The sequence below is a fragment of the Macaca nemestrina genome, chromosome 17 (assembly GCF_043159975.1).
Source record: "Macaca nemestrina isolate mMacNem1 chromosome 17, mMacNem.hap1, whole genome shotgun sequence".
Lineage (NCBI taxonomy): Eukaryota > Metazoa > Chordata > Mammalia > Primates > Cercopithecidae > Macaca > Macaca nemestrina.
Window position 1 is genome coordinate 53,388,717 of NC_092141.1, and position 24,715 is coordinate 53,413,431.

General features: G+C 41.2%; 1 protein-coding gene across 23 annotated transcripts in view; it reads right to left on the bottom strand.

Moving 5' to 3' along the window:
- The window catches only part of PCT (phosphatidylcholine transfer protein), a 304,249-nt gene that overhangs the window by 73,188 nt on the left and 206,346 nt on the right, over positions 1-24,715 (bottom strand). For 13 of the 23 annotated variants that reach the window (XM_071082917.1, XM_071082928.1, XM_071082919.1 and 10 more), the window contains 3 exons: positions 21,431-21,510; positions 18,739-18,910; positions 17,800-17,867 (listed from right to left, as the gene is read on the bottom strand). In XM_071082917.1, coding sequence (XP_070939018.1) covers positions 17,800-17,867; positions 18,739-18,910; positions 21,431-21,510 — 320 coding nt within the window. The other 10 variants (XM_071082924.1, XM_071082923.1, XM_071082925.1 and 7 more) reach the window with 4 other exon arrangements.

Consider the following 24,715-nt stretch of genomic DNA (forward strand, 5'->3'; position numbering starts at 1 on the left):
CACACAACCCCCACTCCCCTTTATGCAAAGACATAAATCATTTATGAATAGAGCCCCACATGCTCTATGAATAAGTCCCTTGGATTCCAAGATGACTGATACTCAAGTATTTTTCTCATTTGAGTGCAGACCTAAATTTAAGCAAGCAGTCAGACTACATGAAGTTACAATGCCCTTTTGTTCACTGTAAGGTGAGAGATGCATAATAGGCTTTCAAGGGTAAACATCACATGTTTCAAAATAAACACCATTAAATGCGACTGCACATTTATGCCTTTAATAAAACTGATGGCAGGGGGATAGCTCTTTAGAAACATCTCATGTCATGTTCATTCAATTTTAAGTTTTGGGCACTGGTGAAAAGAGGAGGGTTAGTGTGTGTATGTGTGTGGAATTGGGGAGAATTCATTTTCTTTGACTACAGTTGAATCAAGCCTTTGGTTTCATCTGGAAAGTTGTGAATAGCACAATAAGGGGTCTGTGTGTGGTGAGGAGTCATTAAAATAAAGAACCAAAGGGCAGCAAACATTGGTTTTCTGGGATTCTTGTGGTAAGATTAATAATGAGAGTGTTTAACCTCTGGGGACTTCATCACTGAAGGGACAAGAAGGAGAATAAAAAGACAAACTGACAAATAGCTTGTGGTCTCTTGGCAGGAGCTGGAATTTGTCATTAGAGCTCACACAAAGGGTCAAAATGTGGAAACTTCTTGGGAAAAATAAAAGAATGTGACTTATGCTTTTAGGTGCCTTTATTTATGTGACTTGTTCCACCTTGAATGTTTTTGCCCTCTAATTTCAACTTTTTCACATTCTGTGCAATTCTCTGTTTCTTTTATAATTTAAATTGCATATAACCCATAATTTAAGAAATCCTATTTTAGGAATTGATGGACAGAAAATCTTTAATGAGGACTCAGAGACATATATACAAGGAGAATTCTTACAGAATTATTTACAAGGGATAAAAAACAAAAAACAAACAAACAAACAAAAAAAAAACACCGAAAGGCCCATAATAAGAGACTGGTTAAACAAATTATACAGCATTCCTACAAAGGAATGAAATGTAGCAGCTAAAAATCAGGAGGTAGATATAAATATACTCCATAGAAGGTTGTCCAAGTTGTACTGACTTAAAAAAAGAAGAAGAAGAAGAGGACTGTTGGACATTTATAGTATGATTTCATTTAAATAACATAAAACTGTCATATCACGTATATAGATAGGCTTTATGATGGTTATGTCTTGGGAATGTAATTAGAGCAAGAGGAGAATAAGCTTTCACTTCTTACATTAAATATGGTTGTATTGGTTTAGTTTATTATAATGCAAAAAAGGAGGTTGGTTTTGCTCTGGCAATTGAAAATATTTTTTAAAACAAGTCATTGTCTTTCAGATCTAAGCTTAAACGTCATCTAGGAGTGAACTCTCTCATTTCTGCAATGCAGCCAACTTTTGTACCAATTTTGCAACAGTTGTTACATATTGTTGCAGTATTATGGAGAGAACACTTAACTTCCACTGTGACGGCTGGCATTCAAATTCAATTCTGCCACTTTCTGGCTGTAGAATAACTTGATAATTGATATAACTTCTAAGGCTACATTTTCCTTTCTGCAAAATGGTAGAAACAATGCTATCTCCACAGGATCCTTGGGAGTTGTAAAATGAGAGGCATCAATATACTGGTTATTTGTGTGCTTATCTTGTGCATTCTATGGTATTTTAATTTCTTTAATGGCAGCAGGGACTACCACCTTCATTAATTTATTCAATAGAGACAAGTTAAGCAACTCTCGTGTTTCAGGTACTGTGTCAAGCTTTAGGACTACAATAATGAACAAGAACGATGGCATCCATTAAGTGAAGAAATCATGTAAATAATTAGATAATCACCAAACAGTTTAGTAAGAGTTATAGTAGGAGAATCAGAAAATTCTCTCTGTAGGAAGCAGTTTTCAGTTGAGCCTCAGATGAAGAATAACCTTTATCAGGCAAAAAAGGTAGAGAAGATTTGAAGAGTGTGTTAAGTGGAGGGAAATGGGGTGAGTGAGAGTGTAGAGAATTCGGAACATTAAGTATGTTCAGCATTGTTGGAATTTAAAGTGTTAGGAAACAGGGGTGAAAATGTGAGGTCCTGCACCTCCCTAACAAGCCCCCTCATCCTCTCCAAGTGTTTCTGACTGTCCACAATAATCAGATGAGCTCACAAATATCATAGAAGGTTAGAATTAAATATCTTCCAGCAACTCAAACTCAGCAGACGATGAAGGATAAAATGGTCTAAGACTCATCATCTTAATATTAATCTAGACACCCACCAGACTCCAGGATATGTGAATCCACTCGGCCTTCTTCAGAGAGTCAGGACACAGGACAGAAGAGATATTCTAAAACAGGTGATCTGCAAAATGGAGGGGATGGCAGGGTGAGGTTGAAGGGCATGGCGAGATACATTTTTGTTTGTTTGGACTGGAGTATATGTTGGGGAACTAGGACATGTTGGGAACTCATCCATACCCTTGGTGCAAAGCCACTGAGCAAATCACAGCAAAGAGTCAGAGAGGGAATGTATGAGCATCCATCCCTATTGCTTAAAAATTAAGAACCTCCAGATCTATACATAAAGCTCTGACATTAAGACAAATACTTGAAATGAAAACGGGATGCTGCATTTGAGTGAGTCACATAATAGAAAGGCTAAGAATCATAAAATTTCACTGCTTACTTACGTAGGCTTTTGAAGTCAGGTGACCTGTCTTATTTCCTGGAGGAAGAAACTGAGGCCTAGGGATAATGAACTCTAATCACTCACCTCCCCAGGCATCCACGAATTATGTCTAAGAAGTACCTACTGGTTCCTTCTAGTCCCATACACTAGGGATAGAAAGCGGAAAAAGTTCTTTTTTCTGGCCACACAGTTCTTACCATCTAGTGGTAAGTTGTGTGAGATATTTTAAGACATAACACGGTGCAGTGAGAATATTTTGAGTAAGACCTGAAGGAAGGGATTTAGGAAGCCTTCACAGGAGGACAGAGCATTGAACTTATTCTCAAAGGAGGCACAGGGTTTGTTGCAAAAATAGAAGGAAGGAGATAACATGTCGCAGACACAGCAGTTAGGACACAGACAACATAAACCTACTAAATCATGACAGGAATTGGCAATAAAGCATTTACAACTTAACAGCAATTACAGATCACTTAGGATATTAATGGTACTTTCCTAACATTAATCCCATATCTGAACAAAAAGGAAACTTGAAGGTTATAGATGAATTCATATTTTCTGACACCATATTTGCTAAACAAAAGCATCCAATAACGCATTAAGGATCTGAGTTTCTGAGAATTTTAGTTTTCAAAGAGGAAAGAAAAGAGCATAAATGGGTACTAACCACTTAATTCTGATTTCTAAGAAAGGAAATAATGGTTATGTGTGAGGTAGATAGATGGATAAAGTCATGGAAGTGGGGAAGGGTGCATTTTAAATACGCTAAGTGATTACATACATAATTTTACTTAATTTTCACAACAAAGTGTGAATATAATTACTCCATTTTAGGAATAGGAAAAATTGAGGCTCAAAGACATTAAATGACTTATCCAGAGGGAGAAAGCCAGTAGGTGCCAGATTCAAAATAAGAGTCCTAGCTCATCTCCAATGTCAGTATTCTTTTTATTATGTCACAGTTTCTTCCAGGAATCCTGGGAGAAAAAGGTGAGGGTATCCTGAAGTTCATAAAAAGCAAGTAAAACAATCCAAAGAGTTTAAAAGAAAGACATGTACCATTCCATAGCTGAGGACTATAAAAGAAATATAGCTTATGAGGGACAGGCAAATTTCCCCCCAACATTTTAGCATGAACATTTTGAAATATACAGAAAAGTTGACAGAATCATACAGTGAACACCTGGATACCCCATCACCTTAATTCAATAATGAACATTGTGCTATATTTGCTTTATCCAGATTGGTAATTTTTTCAGCAAAATTTTGACTAGCAATCATAAGCATAATAAGTCTATACATAATTATAAATATGTAAATACTGGATCATAAGTTACATGAGGTCAAAGATGATGTTTATTTATCTCTGTATAGCCAATGCTCAACTTGGTTCCTGGCACAGAATTAGCCCTTGATAAATCTTCGTTGAGTAAATAAATAACATAATCCCCACAAGTAGAAATGGGGTTTGGCTAAAGAAGCTAATAATATGCTCTCTAATCAGTTAGTAACATAGCAGAAGGTGTACCATAGATGGAAGGAACCACAATTCACCAGAGATCAATATATCAGAGGGTTGTCAGTTTGTTAAAGACAAGAATAAACTGAAGCTTGTCTTGCTGCATATTCTGATACGCATTACAAAAAGATGTAGAGAGGTTAAAGCTGGCATGGTAAAAGTCACTAAGAACTAGTGTGAAGTCCTTCATTTTGGTAGATAAGCAATTTCACAAGTACAGAATAAGGAACCTGTTGATTGGCAGACTTTACATATATAAAATTCGGAAGAGAGGTAGAAAGGAAATTGGTTATTACAAGTCAGTAGTATAAATATGTGGTTTTAAAAAGATAAACCAGACTTAGACAGCATTGATAGAAAAATAGAGAGAGAGTACAAGCAGTAACAGTCCCACTGTGCTCTGAGTGTCCCTCTCAACTCTGAGGGCCATATTATATGACAGTGCTGTTGAATAAATGCTACGTGTCAAGAGGAATAGAGAAAGGAATTTTAGGGGATAAAGGGTCAGAAAATTATTGCAGATTATGATCATTAAAGGAACTGGGGATGTTTAGACTGAGGAGGAAACAACAATAGAGAAAGTGATAATTATCTTTAAATATTTGAAGTGCTAACCGATTGAAAAGGCAGTGGAGATAATGGCTTCAAGATGGTAGACATACCATCTTCAAGATGACCTATATACACATATACATATGGATATAAAATAGAAATATATTCACGGCCGGGCATGGTGGCTCATGCCTGTAATCCCAGCACTTTGGGAAGCTGAGGCCAGTGGATCGCTTGAGGTCAGGAGCTCAAGGCCAGCCTGGAAAACACGGTGAAACCCAGTATCTACTAAAAATACAAAAATTAGCTGGGTGTGGTGGCGTGCACCTGTAATCCCAGCTACTCAGGAGGCTAAGGCAGGGAGAATTGCTTGAACCCAGGAGGCAAAGGTTGCAATGAGATGATTTCATGCCACCACACTCCAGCTTGGGTGGCAGAGCAAGGTTCCATCTCAAAAATACATACATATATATATATATATATATATATATATATATATATATAAAACACATGCATACATATATATTCATATTTTATATGCTTAAAATATAAAATATGACTTAATATATATTTTTAGTATATTAAATTATATAGTAAATTAAAGTATATATTAAAATATATACTTAAAATATAAAATATTTTATAAATATAATTATATAAAATATGTTTAAAAATATAAAATATGACTATACACACACAAATGCATGTATAAATACATTCATAAGAATTAAAACACAAGGATTGGAACCTAAGAGTTGTTAACATTTTGTGGTCCAGAAACAAGCAGAAAAAGCATGAGATAAAATTGCAGAAAAAGCTATAGCTTAGGACATTGGTGGAAAGTGCAGCTGTTAAAGATGAGAAAAACAAAGAAGATGATCCATGTTCAGAGGTAGTCTAGCTCTGGGGTCTCTGATGAGAGCAGTAAGGTAGCCAGGTTAACTAACCAGTCTACCACACACACACACACACACACACATGCTCACACATGCAGATGCACAAGCACACACAGAATCTGCCTTGAGAGGTATTCTCTCATGAATGTGGGAGCCTGAGACAGAAAGATGGGGTAACTCCTAGGTGCGAGTGATGCAGGATCCCATCCCTGGAAGCATGGCTGATGGTGCGAGGAGCCCCACTGCTCCCACTGGAAACAGTGGAGAGGGAGCCACAGTGATAGCTCTCAGATCTGCTCTCAAATAAACAGAAAGTTAAACTTGCAATCTTAACTGCACAAAATGACCAAAAAATGAAGAAACACTAAACATCCAAGAAAAACCTATTGCACAAAAGAGGCAATAAACTTGATAAACAGAACTTATACCCAAAGAGATAGAGTTAACAGAGCAATTTTAACTGGATTTGAGAAAAAGAATACACACTTTCTATATTATTTCTGAGAGTAAATCTCAGGCCAATAGATGAAAGTAACAGGCAGATGTCAGCATAGCATAAAGTGAGAACTTTTCAAATAATTATGTTCCTCCAACGATGGACTTCAACAGAGTATACACAAGCTCTACTCTTGACTCTATCACACATGGCGATTTTATTTTATTTTATTTTATTTTATTTTATTTTATTTTATTTTATTTTATTTTATTTTTGAGACAGAGTCTTGCTCTGTAGCTTAGGCTGGAGTCCAGTGGCGATCTTGGCTCACTGCAACCTCCACTACCTCCCAGGTTCAAGTTACTCTCATGCCTCGGCCTCCCAAGTAGCTGGGACTACAGGCCTGTGCCACCATACCTGGCTAATTTTTGTATTTTTTGGTAGAGAAGGGGTTTTGCCATGTTGGCCAGTCTGGTCTTGAACTCTTGGCCTCAAGTGATCTGCCTGCCTGGGCCCCCAAAGTGCTGGGATTACAGGCATGAGCCACCGTGCCCAGCCCACATATGGCATATTAATCAAACACTCAGTGAAAGATACAGAAAGGTGCATTATCAAAGAGCAGCTTAGCTAAATTTAAAACAAAACAGCTGAGCCAATATACTAAAATTAATTAGCCTGGATACCACAAAACCAGGAAGAAATAACCTATAATTACAGAGCCTGGCACAAAGTAGCCCTATAATCAATATTTGTCAAATAAACTTAAGCATCATCAGGGCAAATGCATGTCCATCTTGTTCACCAGCAAAAGGACAGATATTTTGTTCACTGAATTTTCATTCTAATAGGGGAGATAGCTAACAAATAAATCTATGATATAAATGTAGATAGGGGACAATTGCCATGAAGAAAAACAAGATGGGTAAGATGTGAGAGAATAACGTGTGATCATTTTGTTTGGTTTGCTTTGTGTTAGAGACTACTTTAGAGAGGAAAACATTTGAGCAAAGATCTAAATAAATGAGGCATTGCTTCAGTTATCTATCGCTACATAGATCTCACTGGCTTAAAACAATATCTATTATCTTGCAGTTTCAGTGTGTCTAGAGCCTGTACTTGGCTTAGCTAAGTCCTCTGGCTCAGCCTGTCTCACAAGGCAGCAGTCAAGATGTCTTCTGAAGCTGCAGTCATTGCCAAGCTCTATTGAGAAGGATCTTCTTCTAATCTCAATCAGGAGGTTGTTGGCAGGATTTAGTTCCTCCCAAACTGCTGAACTGAGCCTCTCAGCTCCTGGTTGGCTCTTGGCCAGCGGCCTTGTCACATTGACCTTCCATAGGGCACTCATAATTAGCAACTTGCTTCATGAGAGAAAACAAGTGAGACAATGCAGAGAGAGAAAGTGAGCAAGAATGGACGAAGGCACAGTCTTTTACAATTTAATCTTGGATGTGACATCCCATCACTCTTGCTCTACTCTATTCTTTAGAGGCAAGTCACCAGGTCCACCCCACATACAGAGGAGGGCATTACACAAAGAAGTGAATATGGAGACATGGGGATCATTGGGTGCTGTGACAGAAAACTGCCTACCATAGGCAGTGTGCTATATACAGATGTGGGGAAGAGCACTCCAGATGTTGGGGACAGTAAATGCAAAGACCACGGTATGTTTGAGGAACAGAGAAAAGGCTAGAGAGGAATAAGTCAAGGAGGAAGTGGAGCTTGAAGAGCAGGCATGGGCCCGATCCTAGGTCATATGGAAATTTTTAGGTCTCAGTAGTTTGAATTTGATTATAGGTATAAAGAAAAGACTTTGGATGCATTAGAGCAGAAGAAGTTAAACCTTTCTTTTATGAAATCATAGTGATGGTAAACAGTATATCGTATTTACTTTTTGTCTTATTTTTAATGACCTTTCCATGAGGAAGATGACAATTACATGTCAGCTGTTCCCTGTATTATGAAAAATATTTTATTTTACTGGCTCTTAATACCCCAACTCTGACAAGCTAGTGATCTCTAAGGAGATTATTTGAAATCAGATTGTTTAGAGTTTGAGCTCCTCTATGTTGTTTGGGAGAAGAATAATTCATTGATATTATTATTATAGTTGTTATTATTATTATACTGCAATCTGTTGAGCTTGTGTCACGTCAACCCTACGCAAAAGCCAGAGAAAATAAAAAGTTGGGATAGGAAGAAATATGGTGGACGCAATCCTGACTGTGTATGTGGAGCCATCGGGGGAAGGTCTCCTACAGCCATAGATATTTAGGGAGTGGAAAGGAGGCCGTCTACTTCCTGCTGGAGAACAAACACTTAGATTGCCAATTCCTTCTCCCTAGTTATCTGGGTCAGTTAATCCCAGCACACAGCTGCCAGCTGAGCTCTTCCCTGGCCAAGCTGCTCTGCTTTGAAATTCTCCCCCAGGCCACCTCGCCCAATGATGTCAGATGGGGTGAGTGCACCGCCAGCCCTCCCCTCTCACAAGATGATGTGCAAGGGGAAACGCATGCTGTCTTTGCTCAGGAAACATCTGGTTGATCCGCTAGTCCTCAAGCGGGTCACTGGCTGTTTTATAAGTTAGTGGAACAGAATAGGATGGGAAGACATGGAGCTTCAGTGATTACTCAACCTCGCCATCAAGTTACAAACTAAAATGAGAGGTGAGGAAACGGCCTCCCTGGCAGGCGCTCTCCAGGGACTCGGCACCGTCGCTGAAGTCACATTTCCTAGCTTGTAATGGAAAACGAATGCTGTTTACAACAGCTTAAAGTAGCCGAAATGGGAACATGAGCCAAACTGTGTAGTGAAGGGCGAACTCCTACTTGGAAGCTTTCAGCAGTCCAGTAAGTATTCAACACCAGGCCTAAAATGTAGGCTTCTCATGAAGAATATCATTCACTCTCGCTTGGAAAAATGAAACACCACATTTGCTGGTAAACAGAATCCATGACCACTTAAAAGCAGATCCAATCCCTCATAAGCTGTTTGACATATAACAAAAGTTGCTGTATGCCGTGCATGGAGTTCTAAGTGCTGTTTTTGTCCTGATTGGTTTCTATTGACTTTTTCTCAGTTTATGAACCACTAGAGAGGAATTGGATAAAATAGATAAGAGAAAATGAATTCCGCCTACTGTCCCTCCACCCACAGCCCCCTTCCCATAGCTGTCCCTGGGGGATACAGGTTTTCTTCTTTCAGGATTCTGGCCTGCAAATGAAAAGATCTCTTCTAGCCCTGTTTTGCCGCCAGCCTCTCTCCCTTCCCCCAGTTACATCAGTAATATCATTCTGATGAGTAGACTTTTAGGGAGCTAGTATGAGCTCTCCAAAGGTGTTAAATCAGAATGAAAAAATCAAAAAAAGTTAATAAAGAACAAAACCCTGGAAAACAAAGCAATTCTAGCTTAAAAAAAAAAAAAAGTAAAAACTGATTTGTCCTCAATGTTCCCTCTTTGGTAAAAATTAGGTGGAACACAAGATTAAGAATACATGTTTTTGGACCTATCTTTCAGGCATTATTGGTCAAATTGAGATCCTGGAGCTTTGAGGTTGTTGCCCCACCATTGATTCATTTATTCCTTCAGCAGATAATTTAGAATATATTTGTGCCCTATGTATTGAGTAAATAATTTGGAATAAGACAAAGTTCTATACTCTTTTGGAGCTGAAATAAATGAACAGAAAATAAATACATTTAATAGAAAGTATTACATATTATGCAGATAAGGTAATGAAATATGGAATGACTTCTGCAAAACCTCTCAGAGGAGGTGACATTTAAACAATGACTTGCATGATTTAAAGATTTCAGGCTTCTGTGGATCAGGGAGCAGGGCACTCTGGGCAGAGAGCACAACTGGTACAATGACTGATGCAAAAACAAGCTTGGCATCAGTCATTGTACCCAGAAGGAAAATTAAAAGGGTTGGAATGTGAAGGGGAATGTGGAAGCACAGGATCTAGGATCAAAGAAGCCTAGCTTTGAGTTCCCAGTCTCTCACCTAACTAGCTGAGTTACCTTAGGCATGTTATTTAGCCTCTCTGAGCCTATATTCATGATCAGTAAGTTGGAAATAGTATTTCCTATCTCACCAAAGACTAAGCTGTAAGTAAAGCATCCAAACTAGTGCCCCGCACACAATAAGAGCTTCATAATGTGAAATCTTTTTCCTTATCTGAGAACACTGGGCTCTCACCAAATATAATGTTTAATTTTATATGTCAACTTGACTAGGCTATGGGCTGTCCAGATTTTGGTAAAACATTATTCTGAGTGTGACTGTAGGGGTGTTTAAGATTCATATTTGAATTAAGTAGCCGATGGCTCTCCCTAACATAGGAGGTTCTCATCCAATCAGTTGAAAGCCTGAATCGAACAAAAAGGCTGACCCTCTTCTGAGGAAGGGGGAATGCCTCCTGCCTGACTCCTTTGAGCTGAGATACTGGTGTTTCTGGTCTTCAGACTTGAACTGAAACATCATTTATTTGAGCTTCTAGCTTGCCAGCTTTTGGACTGGAACTAAATCATGAAGTCTTCTGCGTCTCCAGCTTGCCAACTGAAGATTTTGGGACTTCTCAGCCTCCATAATTGTATGAGCCAATTCCATAATTCCACACCTATGTGCGCGCGCACACACACACACACACAATCAGGTGCTGTTTAACAACAGAATACATTCTGAGAAAGGTGTCAGGTGATTTGGCCATCATGCAAACATCGAAGTATATACTTACATAACCCTAGATGGTATAGCCTACTACACAAATAGGCTATATGGTGTAACCTATTTTCCTAGGCTACAAACCTGTATAACATGTTTTAATTGCCTACAGTATTCAGTACACAATGGTATATATCAGTGTATCTAAAAAAGGTACATTAAAAATATAGGATTATATTCTTATGGGACCACTGCCATATATATCGTTGAGGTTTTTCGTTGATTTTGTTTATTTGTTTTTAGTTAGTGGTATGAATTGGAATGCAGTCTGTGGTTGACCGAAACATCATGATGTGGCGCATGACACGGTATATCCTGATGGTTTTGTTTCTCTGGAGAGCCTGGACTAATACAGTGTCTATCAAAGATGATTAATAGAAGTTGCTCCAATCTGAAGGTGCTGGATTTCATGTATTCTGCACCATGATAAATTAGGTTTTTTCTAAATGCAAGGAATATCTTAGAGGGAATAGATTTACAGTAAGCCTTCAATTTTGACAGACATTTCGCAAAACTTGGGGAAGATTTCTATATAGACAAAAAGAGTAGCCTGAGGCAAAGCATGGGGCAGGAGAGCGGCAGGCGGATAGAGATGTACAATTGGGAGTAACAGCTAATAACAGCCAACACTTATGGACCACATTAAATGAAACTGGAGCAAGTCAGAGAGATTTGCTGACCACTTATTAAGTGTTTGGCACAGGCCAGGAGATCCAAAGTCTGTAGATGAGGAGGCATTTGAGCTGGTTCCTGATCTCCTGGTCTAAAGGGACACTCTCTTTGAGCTATTCATGAGTTGGTATAGGCAAAGCTGCTATTTTTTTTCACATGCTGTGGCTTAAATAAGAAAGAAGTCTATTTGTCTGTCTTGTAACAGTGCAAAGGAGGCAGGGTTATTTTGTCATCCTTAATCTTAGGCTTTCATCCTTGATTCCAAGGCATTTGTTTCCGTTCTTATCATTTCCCAGACAGGGTGAAGGGGGTAAGAACAAGCTGAGTTCATACCTTTCCCTTCTGAGATCCTGAGCTGGAAGTGGCACATATTATTTATGCTCATATATTGACCAGAATTAAATCCCATGGCCGCACTTTACTGCAGGGGTGGCTGGGTGGCTGTGCACTCAACTAAAATGCACTGACTTTGGAATCATAAGATACAATAATAAAACAAGTAAGCAGTATGCTACTTGAGTGACTCCAAGTTTTCTACATGTTATGCCAGGTCCATTGCTAAGCAGTGGACTGCATGAATGTGGGACGGATTCTTCCATTCAGGAATTATAGCAGTCTGCAGAGGACATGGAATATGTGCACAAGTGTTTGTAATAATCAGAAAGGATGTGACCACCATCGGATGGAAGGAAAATGTAATACTTTAAGAGCTTGTAGCCAACTCATTGTCCTACAGGATCTGTTGTCTACTGATTCTAAAGTCATTGCATCCCACCTTTATGTACTCCACTGCCTGGCAATGGGCCTGGCATATCACCCAGGAAACTTAGAAAGTCACTTACATAGCGTACTGTTTAATTGTTGTTCCATTGTTATATCTTATGAAATGCAGCATCTATGATGTGTATCCAAAGAGACACACATTGGACGTGTATACACATATATAAATAGATGAGCAATGTAAATAATTTTTCTGAAGTCCTCCCATTTTGTTGGTTCTAAACTCTGCAACCTAAACAAACAATATGTTATGCTTCTGTCTTCTCAAGCAGAAAAAAAAAAAAAAAAAAAAAAGTTCTTCCTTGTAGTTAAGGATGAATATTAACAAAGGAACTTGGGGAAAGTGGACCTGCTTATACTTTTTTGCCTTTCATTTTTTTCTCTCCCACTTCTGGCCCCTTAAATGGCTCTGCTCTGATAGGCTGCATGGTGCAGATGTGTGGGAGGGTATGCTGCACCCCAACATGGGCCAGGAGAGACAGAGGGGATGTGCATAGGTGATCCCCTCCCTCCAGCCTTTCGTTTTTCAGTTAAACTTCAGAAGCTGATGTTCCACTTTGGAAACTCGATTTAAGTATGGGCTACTCTGCATGCTGTCTGACAATGGAGAGGATTCAAAGTAATAGGGCTTAAAACACCTTGGGTAGCCCCACAAAATGCTACCGGAGAGGCTGTCAGAGATGCTGGGGAATCATGGAGAAAAATGAGTGGTGTTAAGCATGATACATATTTTCAGGTCACTTGTCAATCTAAAATCTTTCAAAGCTTATTGGGACTCTTGGGATAAAGTCCCAAATCCTTGTCGTTGCTCTCAGGACCCTCCATGGACTAACTGTCTACTTCTCCAGCCACATCCAAGATGCCTCTCCTTCATGTCAGCGCCCCAGTCACTCTTCACTGTCATTCTTCAGATGTGACTGACTCTCCTGCTGAGTCCTTCCTCCTTAGAGGTTTTGTGCAAACGGTTCTTCTGTCATGAACAGCTTTCTGCTGCAACCTTCACCCAGCCACAATTCCAACACGTTCTCCTCTGCTCCTCAAACTTGGTTAGTGCATTTTTTTTAACAGCACCTTTTATTTTCCTTTTCTGAGCACTTATCATCCTTCAGCAGCTTGTTCACTGAGTTTCCATTAGACCATAAACGCCTTAGGGGCAGACACCATATCTTTCTCATTCATCCCACAAACGCCATGCCTATCCCAGTGCCAACGGACTCCAGCCTCTTGAGAAATATCTGTTAAAGAACTAAATGTCTCGATGCATTTAAAGATAATTCTCTGGGCTGACTGGGTGGTGCTACTAGAAATGTGAGAACTGAATGAGGCTCTTCCTGCCTCATCTCTTGCAAGTCCAGCTAGGAAGTGGGAGGTTGGAAGGGCAGGCATTATAGATGTGGATTCTGGGTGAGGAATCTCAGCCAGGGAGTCAGGCCAGGACTCTCGCTGTGACATAGGAACATTTTCAAGGGAAGTGACCCTCTGCTGGAACTCCTCGGTTCCAAGGTGGTCATTAACTTGGAATTGTTATGCAGTGTGAATAATTTGCCTGTGGAAAAAATTTAGCACCAACAGTAGTGCTACTTTTGCCATTAAATTTCAACTGGAATCCTGACTCATCTCAGCCAGACTCAATTCAAACTGTGCCATTTCTGTAACATTAAAATAGAACCCATAGCCGCACCAGCAAAGCCCACCACTTAACAGAGAGAGGACCTTGGTACTTTCAAGGAAGGACCAATGGGAACCGGGGAAATCTAGAAATCGCCCCCCCTACCCGGCACCCAACAAAACGCTGACTTGGGGAAAAATGTGGCTTAAATCCATGGGGATTGAGCCTCTATATCTGAATGGATTTAGTCTTCCAGGTTCATGCCATTTGGTCAATCTTCTCTAAATCATTTATTCACTCATTGAGTCACCATTCGAGTGCCTACTGTATACTACCCCAAGGACCAGTAATCAAAGTGAAATAACTGCTTCTATCCACAAATGCTTATTGTCTACTTGGAAAGACAGATATGGGAAAAATAAGCAGAACAAAGTCCTAGAGGAATGACAATATAACTTACAAATTCCAAGTGATACATCCAGCTGCTGCAGAAAAACATACCCTTAGAACTCAGGTGCAAACCCCTCTAAGTTAAGGCCTAAACCATCAGTTATCCTTTTTTTTTTTTTTTTTTTTTTTTTTTAACCTTTGGCACTTACTGTAGCTCAAGAGTTTTCAGTTTCCTGCATAACCTCAGCTCGCGAGGACTGTCCACTACTCCAAATTAGCAAGTAAAAATGCTAAGAAGTCATAACTCCATTCATTACAGCAAATGCTGTGACCTTTTAAAATAAGTACCTTACCTAGAAACTGAGCATTCTTAGTATTTTCAGAGTTCTTAGCAAATTATTTAATGTTATTTAAAGAAATGGTTTACATGACACCATTTCATGCCAATTCTGTTTCAGTGACTATAATCTCAGTGCTTTTATTTGAAAGAATCTATTCATAAGATTTCAACTTGACTTCTATTAACAGGAGGCATTCAGATGCAGTTTATCTAGAATAGATTCCAGCTACATTACTGATAACGATATTTTAATGATAATTTTATGAGGCATTCACTTACTTGTATAATTCTATCCAGATGACCATAATGAGCAGGACATAGATAAGCAAATGTTTTAGAGGGGCTCTAAATTACGGAATAGTGCAGGTCCTACTAGAAAGAAACATTGTCTTTTTTGTTTTGCTTGGCATGAGCCTAGGAAGATGCAAACATACCTATTGCTGTTAGTGACAATGCTACCAGCAAATGCAGACCAATACTAAAAGATCTGAATTCTCCTCTCAGTTTGAGCACCTGTATTGATCCCTACCTGAGGCTACCTACACCTGACCTTGCATATAAGTAAGCCCCAAATTATATTTTATGTTCAAGTCTACAAATTAGGCTGAATATCACTTGCAGATAAAGGAGATCTAACTGATGCATTCTCACAAAAGGAAGAAGGTAGGAAGGAAGTGGTACACAGGACAAGTAAAAACCACTCTATATTTATTCATTATAGAACACACTTTTCTTTCCAGAAAGAAAACAAACAGTCTGAGGTATCCCACGTTCATAAATCCCATTCTATGGCTTTACATCCTGAATTTCTCTGTTGTTAATCAAGGTTTACAATCATTATACACAGTGATTAAAATTTTTCCCTGAGATCATCAAGGCTGTGCCTTTGACTATAGAAATACCTTACCCTACCAAAATTCAGGAGAAACCATAGAAAACTAAAAGTCTTTTTGGTGGTAGAAAAGGCAGATAACTTAGGCAGAATTCCTGAGAAAAAGATGCAGAGTCTTTAAGCCACCAGTTAAATTTTACCTGGCTGTGAACTGTTATCCCTTCTACATTTCTAAATACTCTGGAAGGAAAATTCATCTTATTGCATAGAAAGACACTTTTTCACAAGGCTATGCACAAAGCATCTTTGCTTTTGCTAGCTGCCACAGCCATCTTGATGCCTCAGTTTCCAGTAAAATTTAAAGCTTGAGAGGTACAGGCAGCCGTTCCCCAGTGACATATGGAAAAGAGAAAAAACCAGACATGGATGATGATGAAAAATGTGGTTGTCATATTATGTGTCTCCCTCAGACCTGTGATACTTCTCCAAATGGTCTGGCATCATAATAGCTACCGATCCTCCACAAGTAGGAATGAGGAACGACTTACTGGATTATCACCTCAAATCCCAGCCTAATCAGCTCCACAGGGCATAAGGCAAATGGCCACTGGCACATGTTGTCCAGTTTGGGTGCACCGAAAGTCAGCTCTGAATGGAATGCCACTTCCAGCAGCCCCTCCCAAGTTGGAACAAATCACAAGCTGCAAAAGAGCCAGCCTGCCCAAATAGTCATTATTAAATTGTGCTGTGTCCCTCTGCCCACCCATCCCCATAAAATTGCACAATGGAATGATTGTATTCCCTACTGAAGACTTCTCCTCCTAATAGTAAGCAAGCAAAGGTTTCCCTAGTCTGCCCCATATTGAATTGCAGAAGAAGGCAGCCCACCCCAAGATGTGGGGAGTAAGAAAGGAAGCAGGCGAGTGAGCTGGATGTCAGGCGAACATGCTTAGAAGGGACGTGGTAGAGTGTGTAGGCCTCCGAAGATGGAAACAGCAGGGGAAGGCTGAGCAGCGGTGGGTGGTGGCACTTCCAGAGACATCATCCCATGGATGCAATGTTCCCAATTCTCTTTCTTAGGTGTTCTTGAGGTAGTTCTGACAGGCTCTTGCCATGTCTTTCAAGAAGTTAGGAACTCCATTCTGCAAAGGAAATGAGACTGTCATTTCTGTGTCTTCACAGTGGTTACTCTTGATTCTTTGGGATGTGGCAGAAGGTAAACAACGTTGGCTTTAGGGCTAACAAAAATGAATAGGCTCCGTAACTGGATTTCAACAGAATGTTGTTGCAGATGATGACAAAAAGTAGGACCCAGGACAAAAGGAACACCAGTCAACAGGAACTTCTGTTGCAAAAAGGCCTTATATGTTAGCTTTCTCTAGGAAAAAGCAAAGATGTTTCTGAAACAGTGTTTCTTGAAAAAAGAAAACACAAGAAATGGGGTTGGGCTGGACTGTTACATTCTTCCAAAGAAATGAGAGGAAGGACTTGCCTTACTGAATTAGAAAATGGTAAGGATTGGGGATCAAGGAGTAGGATATATGATTATTTAGTTCATGTTGAGCATTGGGCAAGACTTCTCCTGAATATTGTCTTATTTACTCCCCTTCTATGCAGTAGAAGACATCTATCTTCTTTTGTAAAAAGGAAGAAATGCATGGCTTCCTTAAATACAACAAGACAGTCAGTAGCAGAGCCAGGATTCAAAATTGCATCTGTTTGACTCCAAAGTTGATGTGCTTTTTCACTCTTCCAAGGAATCTGTTGACCTCTCAAGTAGTAGATCTCATGCAAAGCAGGCTGGTGGTCCCCATAATGCCAGGCTCCTGGGCAGTCTCTAGTGATACAAACTACCACTGCAGTTCCCTTCCTTATAGAAAAAAAAAAAAAGGCAAAAACAACAAAAGTGGAAGCTTCCCTCAGGCTTGGACACATCTGGTTGTCTCCAAGCCAGGTCAGTCTGTCTTATTCCCCAATAAGCAGAGGAATATAGGCTCCAAAGGCACTATTGCTCCTACCAGGAGCAGACTATTGTCCAGAGGTTCCAAAGAGTGATTCTGGCGGGGTCTTGGGGCACAAGCAGGGAGAAGTTGGCATTCCAAGCTGACAATTCTTTGTCTTTTGTCCCAGCCTCCGTCTTGGATGTTGGCAACCCCCAGCCCTAACCAGAGTCACTCAACCAAACTCTTCATAAAGAGCCTCATTACGCCTGAGACAATGTGTCTCTTCAGCCTGACAGCCCCAAGGGCTAAGTCAACATTTGTCAAACACACTCCCCCATCCCTCCCGCCTGCCCCGCCTCCTGGGATCTCACCTTGGCAGCCCAGTTAATGAGCCAGGACGGAATTTGGCCACCCGGGTTATCGAAGTAATACATGAAAACTAGAGAGGGAAAGAAAAGACAATGCAGAAAAAGCAAAAATACCCGAAAAAATACAGCAACAAAACTGTGCAAACTTTATATCTTCATATTCAAGCTCAGAAACTGCAGAGGGAGGCGGCATATATTTCAGATGGACTTCTCTCCACCAACTTCGCTTACGGCATACTTAAATATAGGCACTTTTGAAAACATAGCCACAGACACATTTTGCTGCTATTGATTAAATACCTGGCAAGTGCTGGACACTTGAATATAGCCTCTCATTCAATTATTCTAGCAATCCTAAAGAGATGGTCAAATTAATCCCATTTTACAAATGATGAAACAGATACTCATGAAAATTAGGTGACATATTCAAGGTGACCGTCTAACTATGGTTCAGATTTTTGCCTAGGACACAAGGCCACACTCATTCTGGTAGAGCTGGTGGCCTCCCGCCCCACTCTCTGTCTGCAGCTTTCCTCCCTGGGGGCTGGAACTCAACCTGGGCAGGTCTTGAGTCTCTGAGTTTGTACTGAGCTGGAGCTGAGATCTCCAAGACAAACCTGACAGCTTTCTTGCCTACCCTTAGGCCCAGTGTATGCGTCCACAGGACCAGCTGGAATTGAATTTCTAAACTCTCTGGCTTACTTATAATGGTCCGGTTTCATCTGGACAATCCATGAATCTGGAGAAAATAGACTGGGTCAGAGTTAAACATCAACTTCATACTCTACTCAAGTTTGTTGGGGTGGAATGACGCCCTCTCTAGGTGCTGATCCTGGTCTGCTCTGCACCTGTGCCTGTCCTCTGACCTTTAAGGATATGCTTCATGTACTCGACATGCCCCTCCATCAGGCTGGGTGCACTGACAGGCACCATGGGTTTTACCTTTGCTCCCCTTCTTGCCGTCACTCTCGATCGCCAGGCTCTGCTTGTATTGCTTCACCCGGATCACCCCAGACCTCTCAACAAGCTGAGGCACGGAGGTGCTCTGGGCCAGGACCACGTGGATCTTCCGCCCTTCCACGTCCAGGTCTCGCCGCTGCCGGAGGTAGACATACTGCATGGCCAGTCAAGGCAAGACACCAACGCCAGCATTGTAGACAGACAGAAGGAAAGCGCCACAAGCTGGAAGCAAAGGGAGGTAATTCTGTGCCTCCCACTTGGCATTTGCTCCCTTCTACTGCTAGTTCACTTACCTGCCCTGTCTCCCTACCTGCACTGCAAGACTATGCCTCACACCACCTAGTGTTCTCATCTAAGAGCATGCATTACTTACCTGTGAGTGGTCCCTTCATACTTTTAATTATGTGAGGAAACTACTTTTCCTTTCTCCAAAAAGGCACTAGGAGGTGACAGAGGAATGGTCACTTAACAGCTGTGTGGTCCTAGGTAAGCTACTCAGCCTTGCTGAGACTCAGATTCCCTATGTAGGAAAGGGAGTAACACTGCCTTCCAGACAGGCTTGGTGAGGCCATTAGAGAAAGACCTGGGCAGAATAAGCACTCAACAGAAAATGGTGTCATTCCTTTTTGTTCTGGCCCCACCCAATGCTCTAATTACTGACCTCTATGCATAGTAAATGATCAAGCAATGTTACAACTGATGACCACAGGAAGACATGGGACCACCTGAATATTTCATAGGCAGATGCCCTCTCTGGGCTAACACTAGTTCACCAAGAATAACAAAGCCATTTCATGTCCATCAGCCTTGACAGAAGAACCCTTAAGTTTACGGCACTATTCTAGGGAGGATAATGAAAGTCTATGACGCCACAGGAATCACTACTTACCGAGCCCTTATCATGTAACATCATGCACTTGACATACAGCTTAAATTTCGATCCGTACAAAGACCCTGTGAGTTTGTATGAGTATCCCCATACTACAGATGACAAAAGTGAGGCTCGGAGAGGAAAAGAACCTTGCCAAAAATCCCACATTCCAGCCGAAGTGATGAAACCTGAATTTTTATCCCAGATCTGGCTCCAAAACCTACTTAGAATTTCATAGCTGGATGAGGCTCAGATATTTAGTTTGTTAGTTACACTTTCATACAACAGAATTTTGGGTTTCACACTCAAAGGAATCAAAAACCTAAAAGAATCAAAAAGTCACTACGCACAACACAATGACACTTACTATAACACAGCAGCTGTTTCAGCCCCCACCCACCCCAGTGTCCTTTTTTTTTTTTGAGATAGAGTCTCACCCAGACCGGAGTGGGGTGTTGCGATCTTGGTTCACTGCAACCTCCACCTCCTGGGTTCAAGTGATCCTCCCACCTCAGCCTCCGGAATAGCTAGGATTGCAGGCGCCCACCACATCCAGCTAATTTTTTTTTTTTTTTGTATTTTTAATAGAGACGGGGTTTCTCCATGTTGGCCAGGCTGATCTCGAACTCTGACATCAAGTGATCTGCCCACTTTGGACTCCCAAAATGTTGGGATTACAGGCGTGAGTCACCGCGTTCAGCCCCACCTCAGTGTCTTGACAGCGCCCCCTGTTGCCCCACCCTCACACTGGACAGTCTCTCTCTCCATGCTCTTATGTACTGGTGAGTAAAGTTCTTAAATGTTTCAGGAAAGAGAAGATGTTGATTTGTCTCTGGGTTCCTTTCTCCTACACCTTTTAGTTTTTCCTTTTAGCAAATATTGTTCCACTCTCTCCCCCAACTTTCTCAGCTCATGTGATAGATATCATCTGATACTCCACGGAGGAAGAATTACCTTGATATAGTGATTCAAATTTGGCAGAACACCTTTGAAGGGTTGGCAGTTTATCTAATTCAGCGGCTTCCAAACTTTTTTTTTTAACTCCACGAGACCCTTTGCTAAAAGGATCTTATATGGAAATTGAATCTGTAAAACACCTTGCTGCTGGGATTGAAGAGGATGGTGAAGGAGACAAAATCTTACCTAGGAGTCATCCTACCTCCATCCTACCCACTTCCAAAATTCCATCCTAGCCCCCCAGCTTAGTCCTAAGGGGGCTTCTCAAAACCTTACAGTGCCAGCCAAGCCTCCCTACATTTCATCCAACTGCTTCATTTCATAAACAAGGACATTGAGAGGAAGAAGCTTACAGTCAGTGTCTAGAGCCAGCAATCAAGGAGGGATTGCTGTGGGGTCTACTGAGATGGGGGAGGCGGAGAGAGCTGGAAATGCAGGGGCCTGAGTTCCAGCACCCACTCTGCCACTAACCACCTATGTGCCCCTGGGAGCCCTTTTTTTCCCTGTAGACTGAGGGAGCTGTATCAAGCACTCTTTCTAAAAAGTTCCTTCCAGGTCCCCAATTTTGTGGCCTGACAATTTCAAGGCCTAGGAAACTTCTTAGGAAAGTAAGAGCTGCTCTCCAGTGACCATAATTACAGACACTCCATGTGGTCGGGCCCAGAAATCACACTCTGAGCTCTCCAAACACCACACAAGAAGCAACATTAGCAGATGCTGCTGCAAGAATCAGAGACAATATTATCTGTGCCTGCTGAGAAACCAGCTCTACCTCTCTGCAATAGACTGCAATAGACACAGAAACACTTAGAAGGCCAGGGAATGAGTACCTTGTGGAAAGGATACGTCTCTGTTGGACATGGGAAAAGGGTACTTCACTTCCCAGTAGACCACAGTCTGTCCATTGCATTCTTGTTCATAGAGTGCTAAAGGAGAGCAAAAGAAGTTAATGCATCTGGAAGCCGTTTTAGCTACAACTAATAAGATGACCTCTTAGGCCAAGCACAGTGGCTCATGCCTGTAATCCCAGCACTTTTTGAGGCCAAGGTAAGTGGATTGCTTAAGTCCAGGAGTTCAAGACCAGCCTGGGCAATATGGTGAAACCCCATCTCTCTCTAAAACAAAAAAAAAAAGCAAAAAAATCAGCCAGGCATGGTGGTGCATGTCTGTAGTCCCAGCTACTCTAGAGGCTGAGGTAGGAGGATCATCCAAGCCTAGGAGGTCAAAGTTGCAGTGAGCCAAGCCGTGACTGCACCACTGCACTCCAGCCTGGGTGACAGAATGACACCATGTCTCAAGAAAAAAAAAAAAAAAAAGATAACCTCTTAGGGTATGATAAACCACTAACTCATAAGGTATAAAATTCTAGAAATAAGTCAAACCGATTAATTTGCACTGAAAACTTATTGCCTAAGAAGCCAACAAATCTTGTCCATTCTATAGCATAAATAATATTCTTGATAGAATGCAATGAAATAAAATCAGACATCAAAAAAATAGTCAGAGGTTTAAAATTCAGGATAACCACCAGATGTCACTAGAGTACCAATAGTTTTGCTTCTGAGCCCTTTAATTCTTACCCTTTAGGATTCCTTGACCCGTTACAGCTAACCTGGAACTGAGTCACCCAGTCTAACACATTCATAGGTCGGAAATGAAGGTTCCAGAATGAGCAACGTCCTTCTTAAATAGTTAGAGATCAGCACAACTGTGGCTTACCCCAAGTTTCTTTCTTCTCTCCCATGTTTCTTTGCACTATGCCACAGCTAGGGTGACCGAATTTCCCTAATAATCCTTTCATCTTACTATTATGTGCAAACAGCAGCCAACTCTTGGAGTGAGATAGCAAAGAAATTTAATGGCATGCACACCCTCTGTCCCCAGGCTGTGCTGTGCAGTAAACTTCTTTCCACCTCCAGTTACAGAAGGAGCCCAAAGTCCTTGGAGGAGATGCTAAGGAGGGAAAATTTAGCTTTTGAAAAAAAATCTATTAGAAGCACACTGCAGATTAAGGAGCGTGCCAGCCCATTATGGTCACAGGAGGCTGATGAGAGTCCTTAAAGGAAAGGGAGAAGTGGACCTCTGTTGCTTTTACATGCTCAGCATTAATCCCGCCTTGAACATCTCAATTTTCCTTCAGGGCATCACCCTTCCCCTACTTCTCAGCTGCATGGTTTCAGCAAGACTGACTCTGCAGTAATTTCAGGGCTGGGAAAATGAGCAAGACATGGCCATGGTGACTAATTCAGGGATGGCAGATCTGTCCAGAGTCGTAGTTAGTCACTCTAGCAAGTTGAGAGCAAAAAGTGATTTAGTAAAGCTCTTGGATGGACCAGAGTGAGATTCCCAACCTCAGCACTGTTCCAGCAAAGCCTAACTGCTGCTTCCACTGGATCAGAACCCAGAGTAAAAGCTGTTGATGTTGGGGAGCAAACATCAGAGTCTCAGCAGTTGTTTGCCCTAAACTCAGATGCCTTCACTGGTCACTGAAAAATGGATCTTCCATGCTGCCTGCTTCCTCGCGTGTCTCTTTTCCAAATTGAAGCCACATGTGGGTCTTATTGGCAGAGTCTATGTCACATGACTGTATCTTGGCTGCAAGGGAGGCCTGGACAGACAGTGTCTGGCTGTTCCCTTGGATAGGTAAGCATCCCACTGCCCCCTAAATAGGAAGGGTATTTGAGAACGCTAAGTTGCCGAAAACCATGATGAATGTCCACAGAAAATAAGCACAAACTCCAAGCTGAGCTGACAAGAGCCAATCCTGGCATCTGGCTGCCATCCCTAGAAAAGTAGAATTCTGTTTCCTCTGGGGTTATTTGTATGGTTAGAATATAAACCTGGATTTTCTGGCGGACATCTTGGCCATGACATAAGAATCTGCCTAGGAATTAGGTCAACACAGAAGAAAACAGAGTCTAGAGATAGAGAAAGAAACGATCCTGATGAAATTATTTAAGTTCCCTGTTGCAGCTGTCCTCAAAGTTAGAAACACCTGGACTTTTTTTCAGTGCCATGAACTAATAAACTCATTTTTCTCTTCTTACGCTGTCTTTAGTTGGCTTTCTGTTACTTGCCGCCAAGAGTCTTGACTAAAGGCTTTATGTGCCTTTGGCTAGTTCCATAGTTCCATTCCACTATGACCGGGTTGGCAGAGGCTACTCCAGCTCTAAGTGGCAGGAGAATTCCCTGTGTGATGTCTTTCATAACGCAACACTTACAGGGAAAAGTCTAAGACCCATAGACTGGTCACCATGCTAGGCCCTGGAGGATCTGGACCCAACAGCTGCCCTAGTTCACCTAGTAGTAGAAGAACCTACCCTAGCTCTTCGACTACTACTAGTACTAGTTCTATTAGCTAATTCTACTAGTACAACAGTACTAGCAATAGTAGTAGTAGAACTAGTACTAACAGTAGTTGAAGACCTAGGATAGGTTCTCTTACTCCAACCAACCCAACACCACCAAACTGCTGGCGGCTGTTGAACATATTGCTTCATGCTTTCCTGACTTTACTAATGCTGATCCCTGGGCCTAGAATGCCCTTCACCAGTCATCCCATCACTCTCTCACCTCCTCACATACATGTATTCTTCTCTGTTTGGAAAATTTTGATTCAACTCTCAAACCAAAACTTGGATCGCACCTCCTCCCCTTTCATGACAACGTAGACACATGCGAGGATCACACAACTTAAAAGTGACAGCAAAGGAGCCTCAAGAGCAAACTGTGGGGAGGGTCTAAGACTATGTAAGGAGCAAGTCCTAGCAATAGCAAAAGTGCATTTCAGTCCCACATTTAAAATGCTTTTGTTTCAAAATTTAATAGGAAGCACTATGTAGTAGAAGTTAACTTTATTTTTTTTCTACTGGCAAGAATAAATAAAAAGAGATTATACCTTTTTTTTTTTTTTTTTGAGACAGGGTCTCCCTCTGTTGCCCATGCTGAAGTGCAGTCTTGGCTCACTGCGACCTCTGCCTCTTGGGTTCAAGCAATTCTTAGTGCCTCAGCCTCTTGAGTAGCTGGGACTACAGGCATGCGCCACCATGCCCAGCTAGGTTTTGTATTTTTAGTAGAGACAGGATTTCACCATGCTGGCCAGGCTGGTCTCAAACTCCTGGCCTCAAGTTA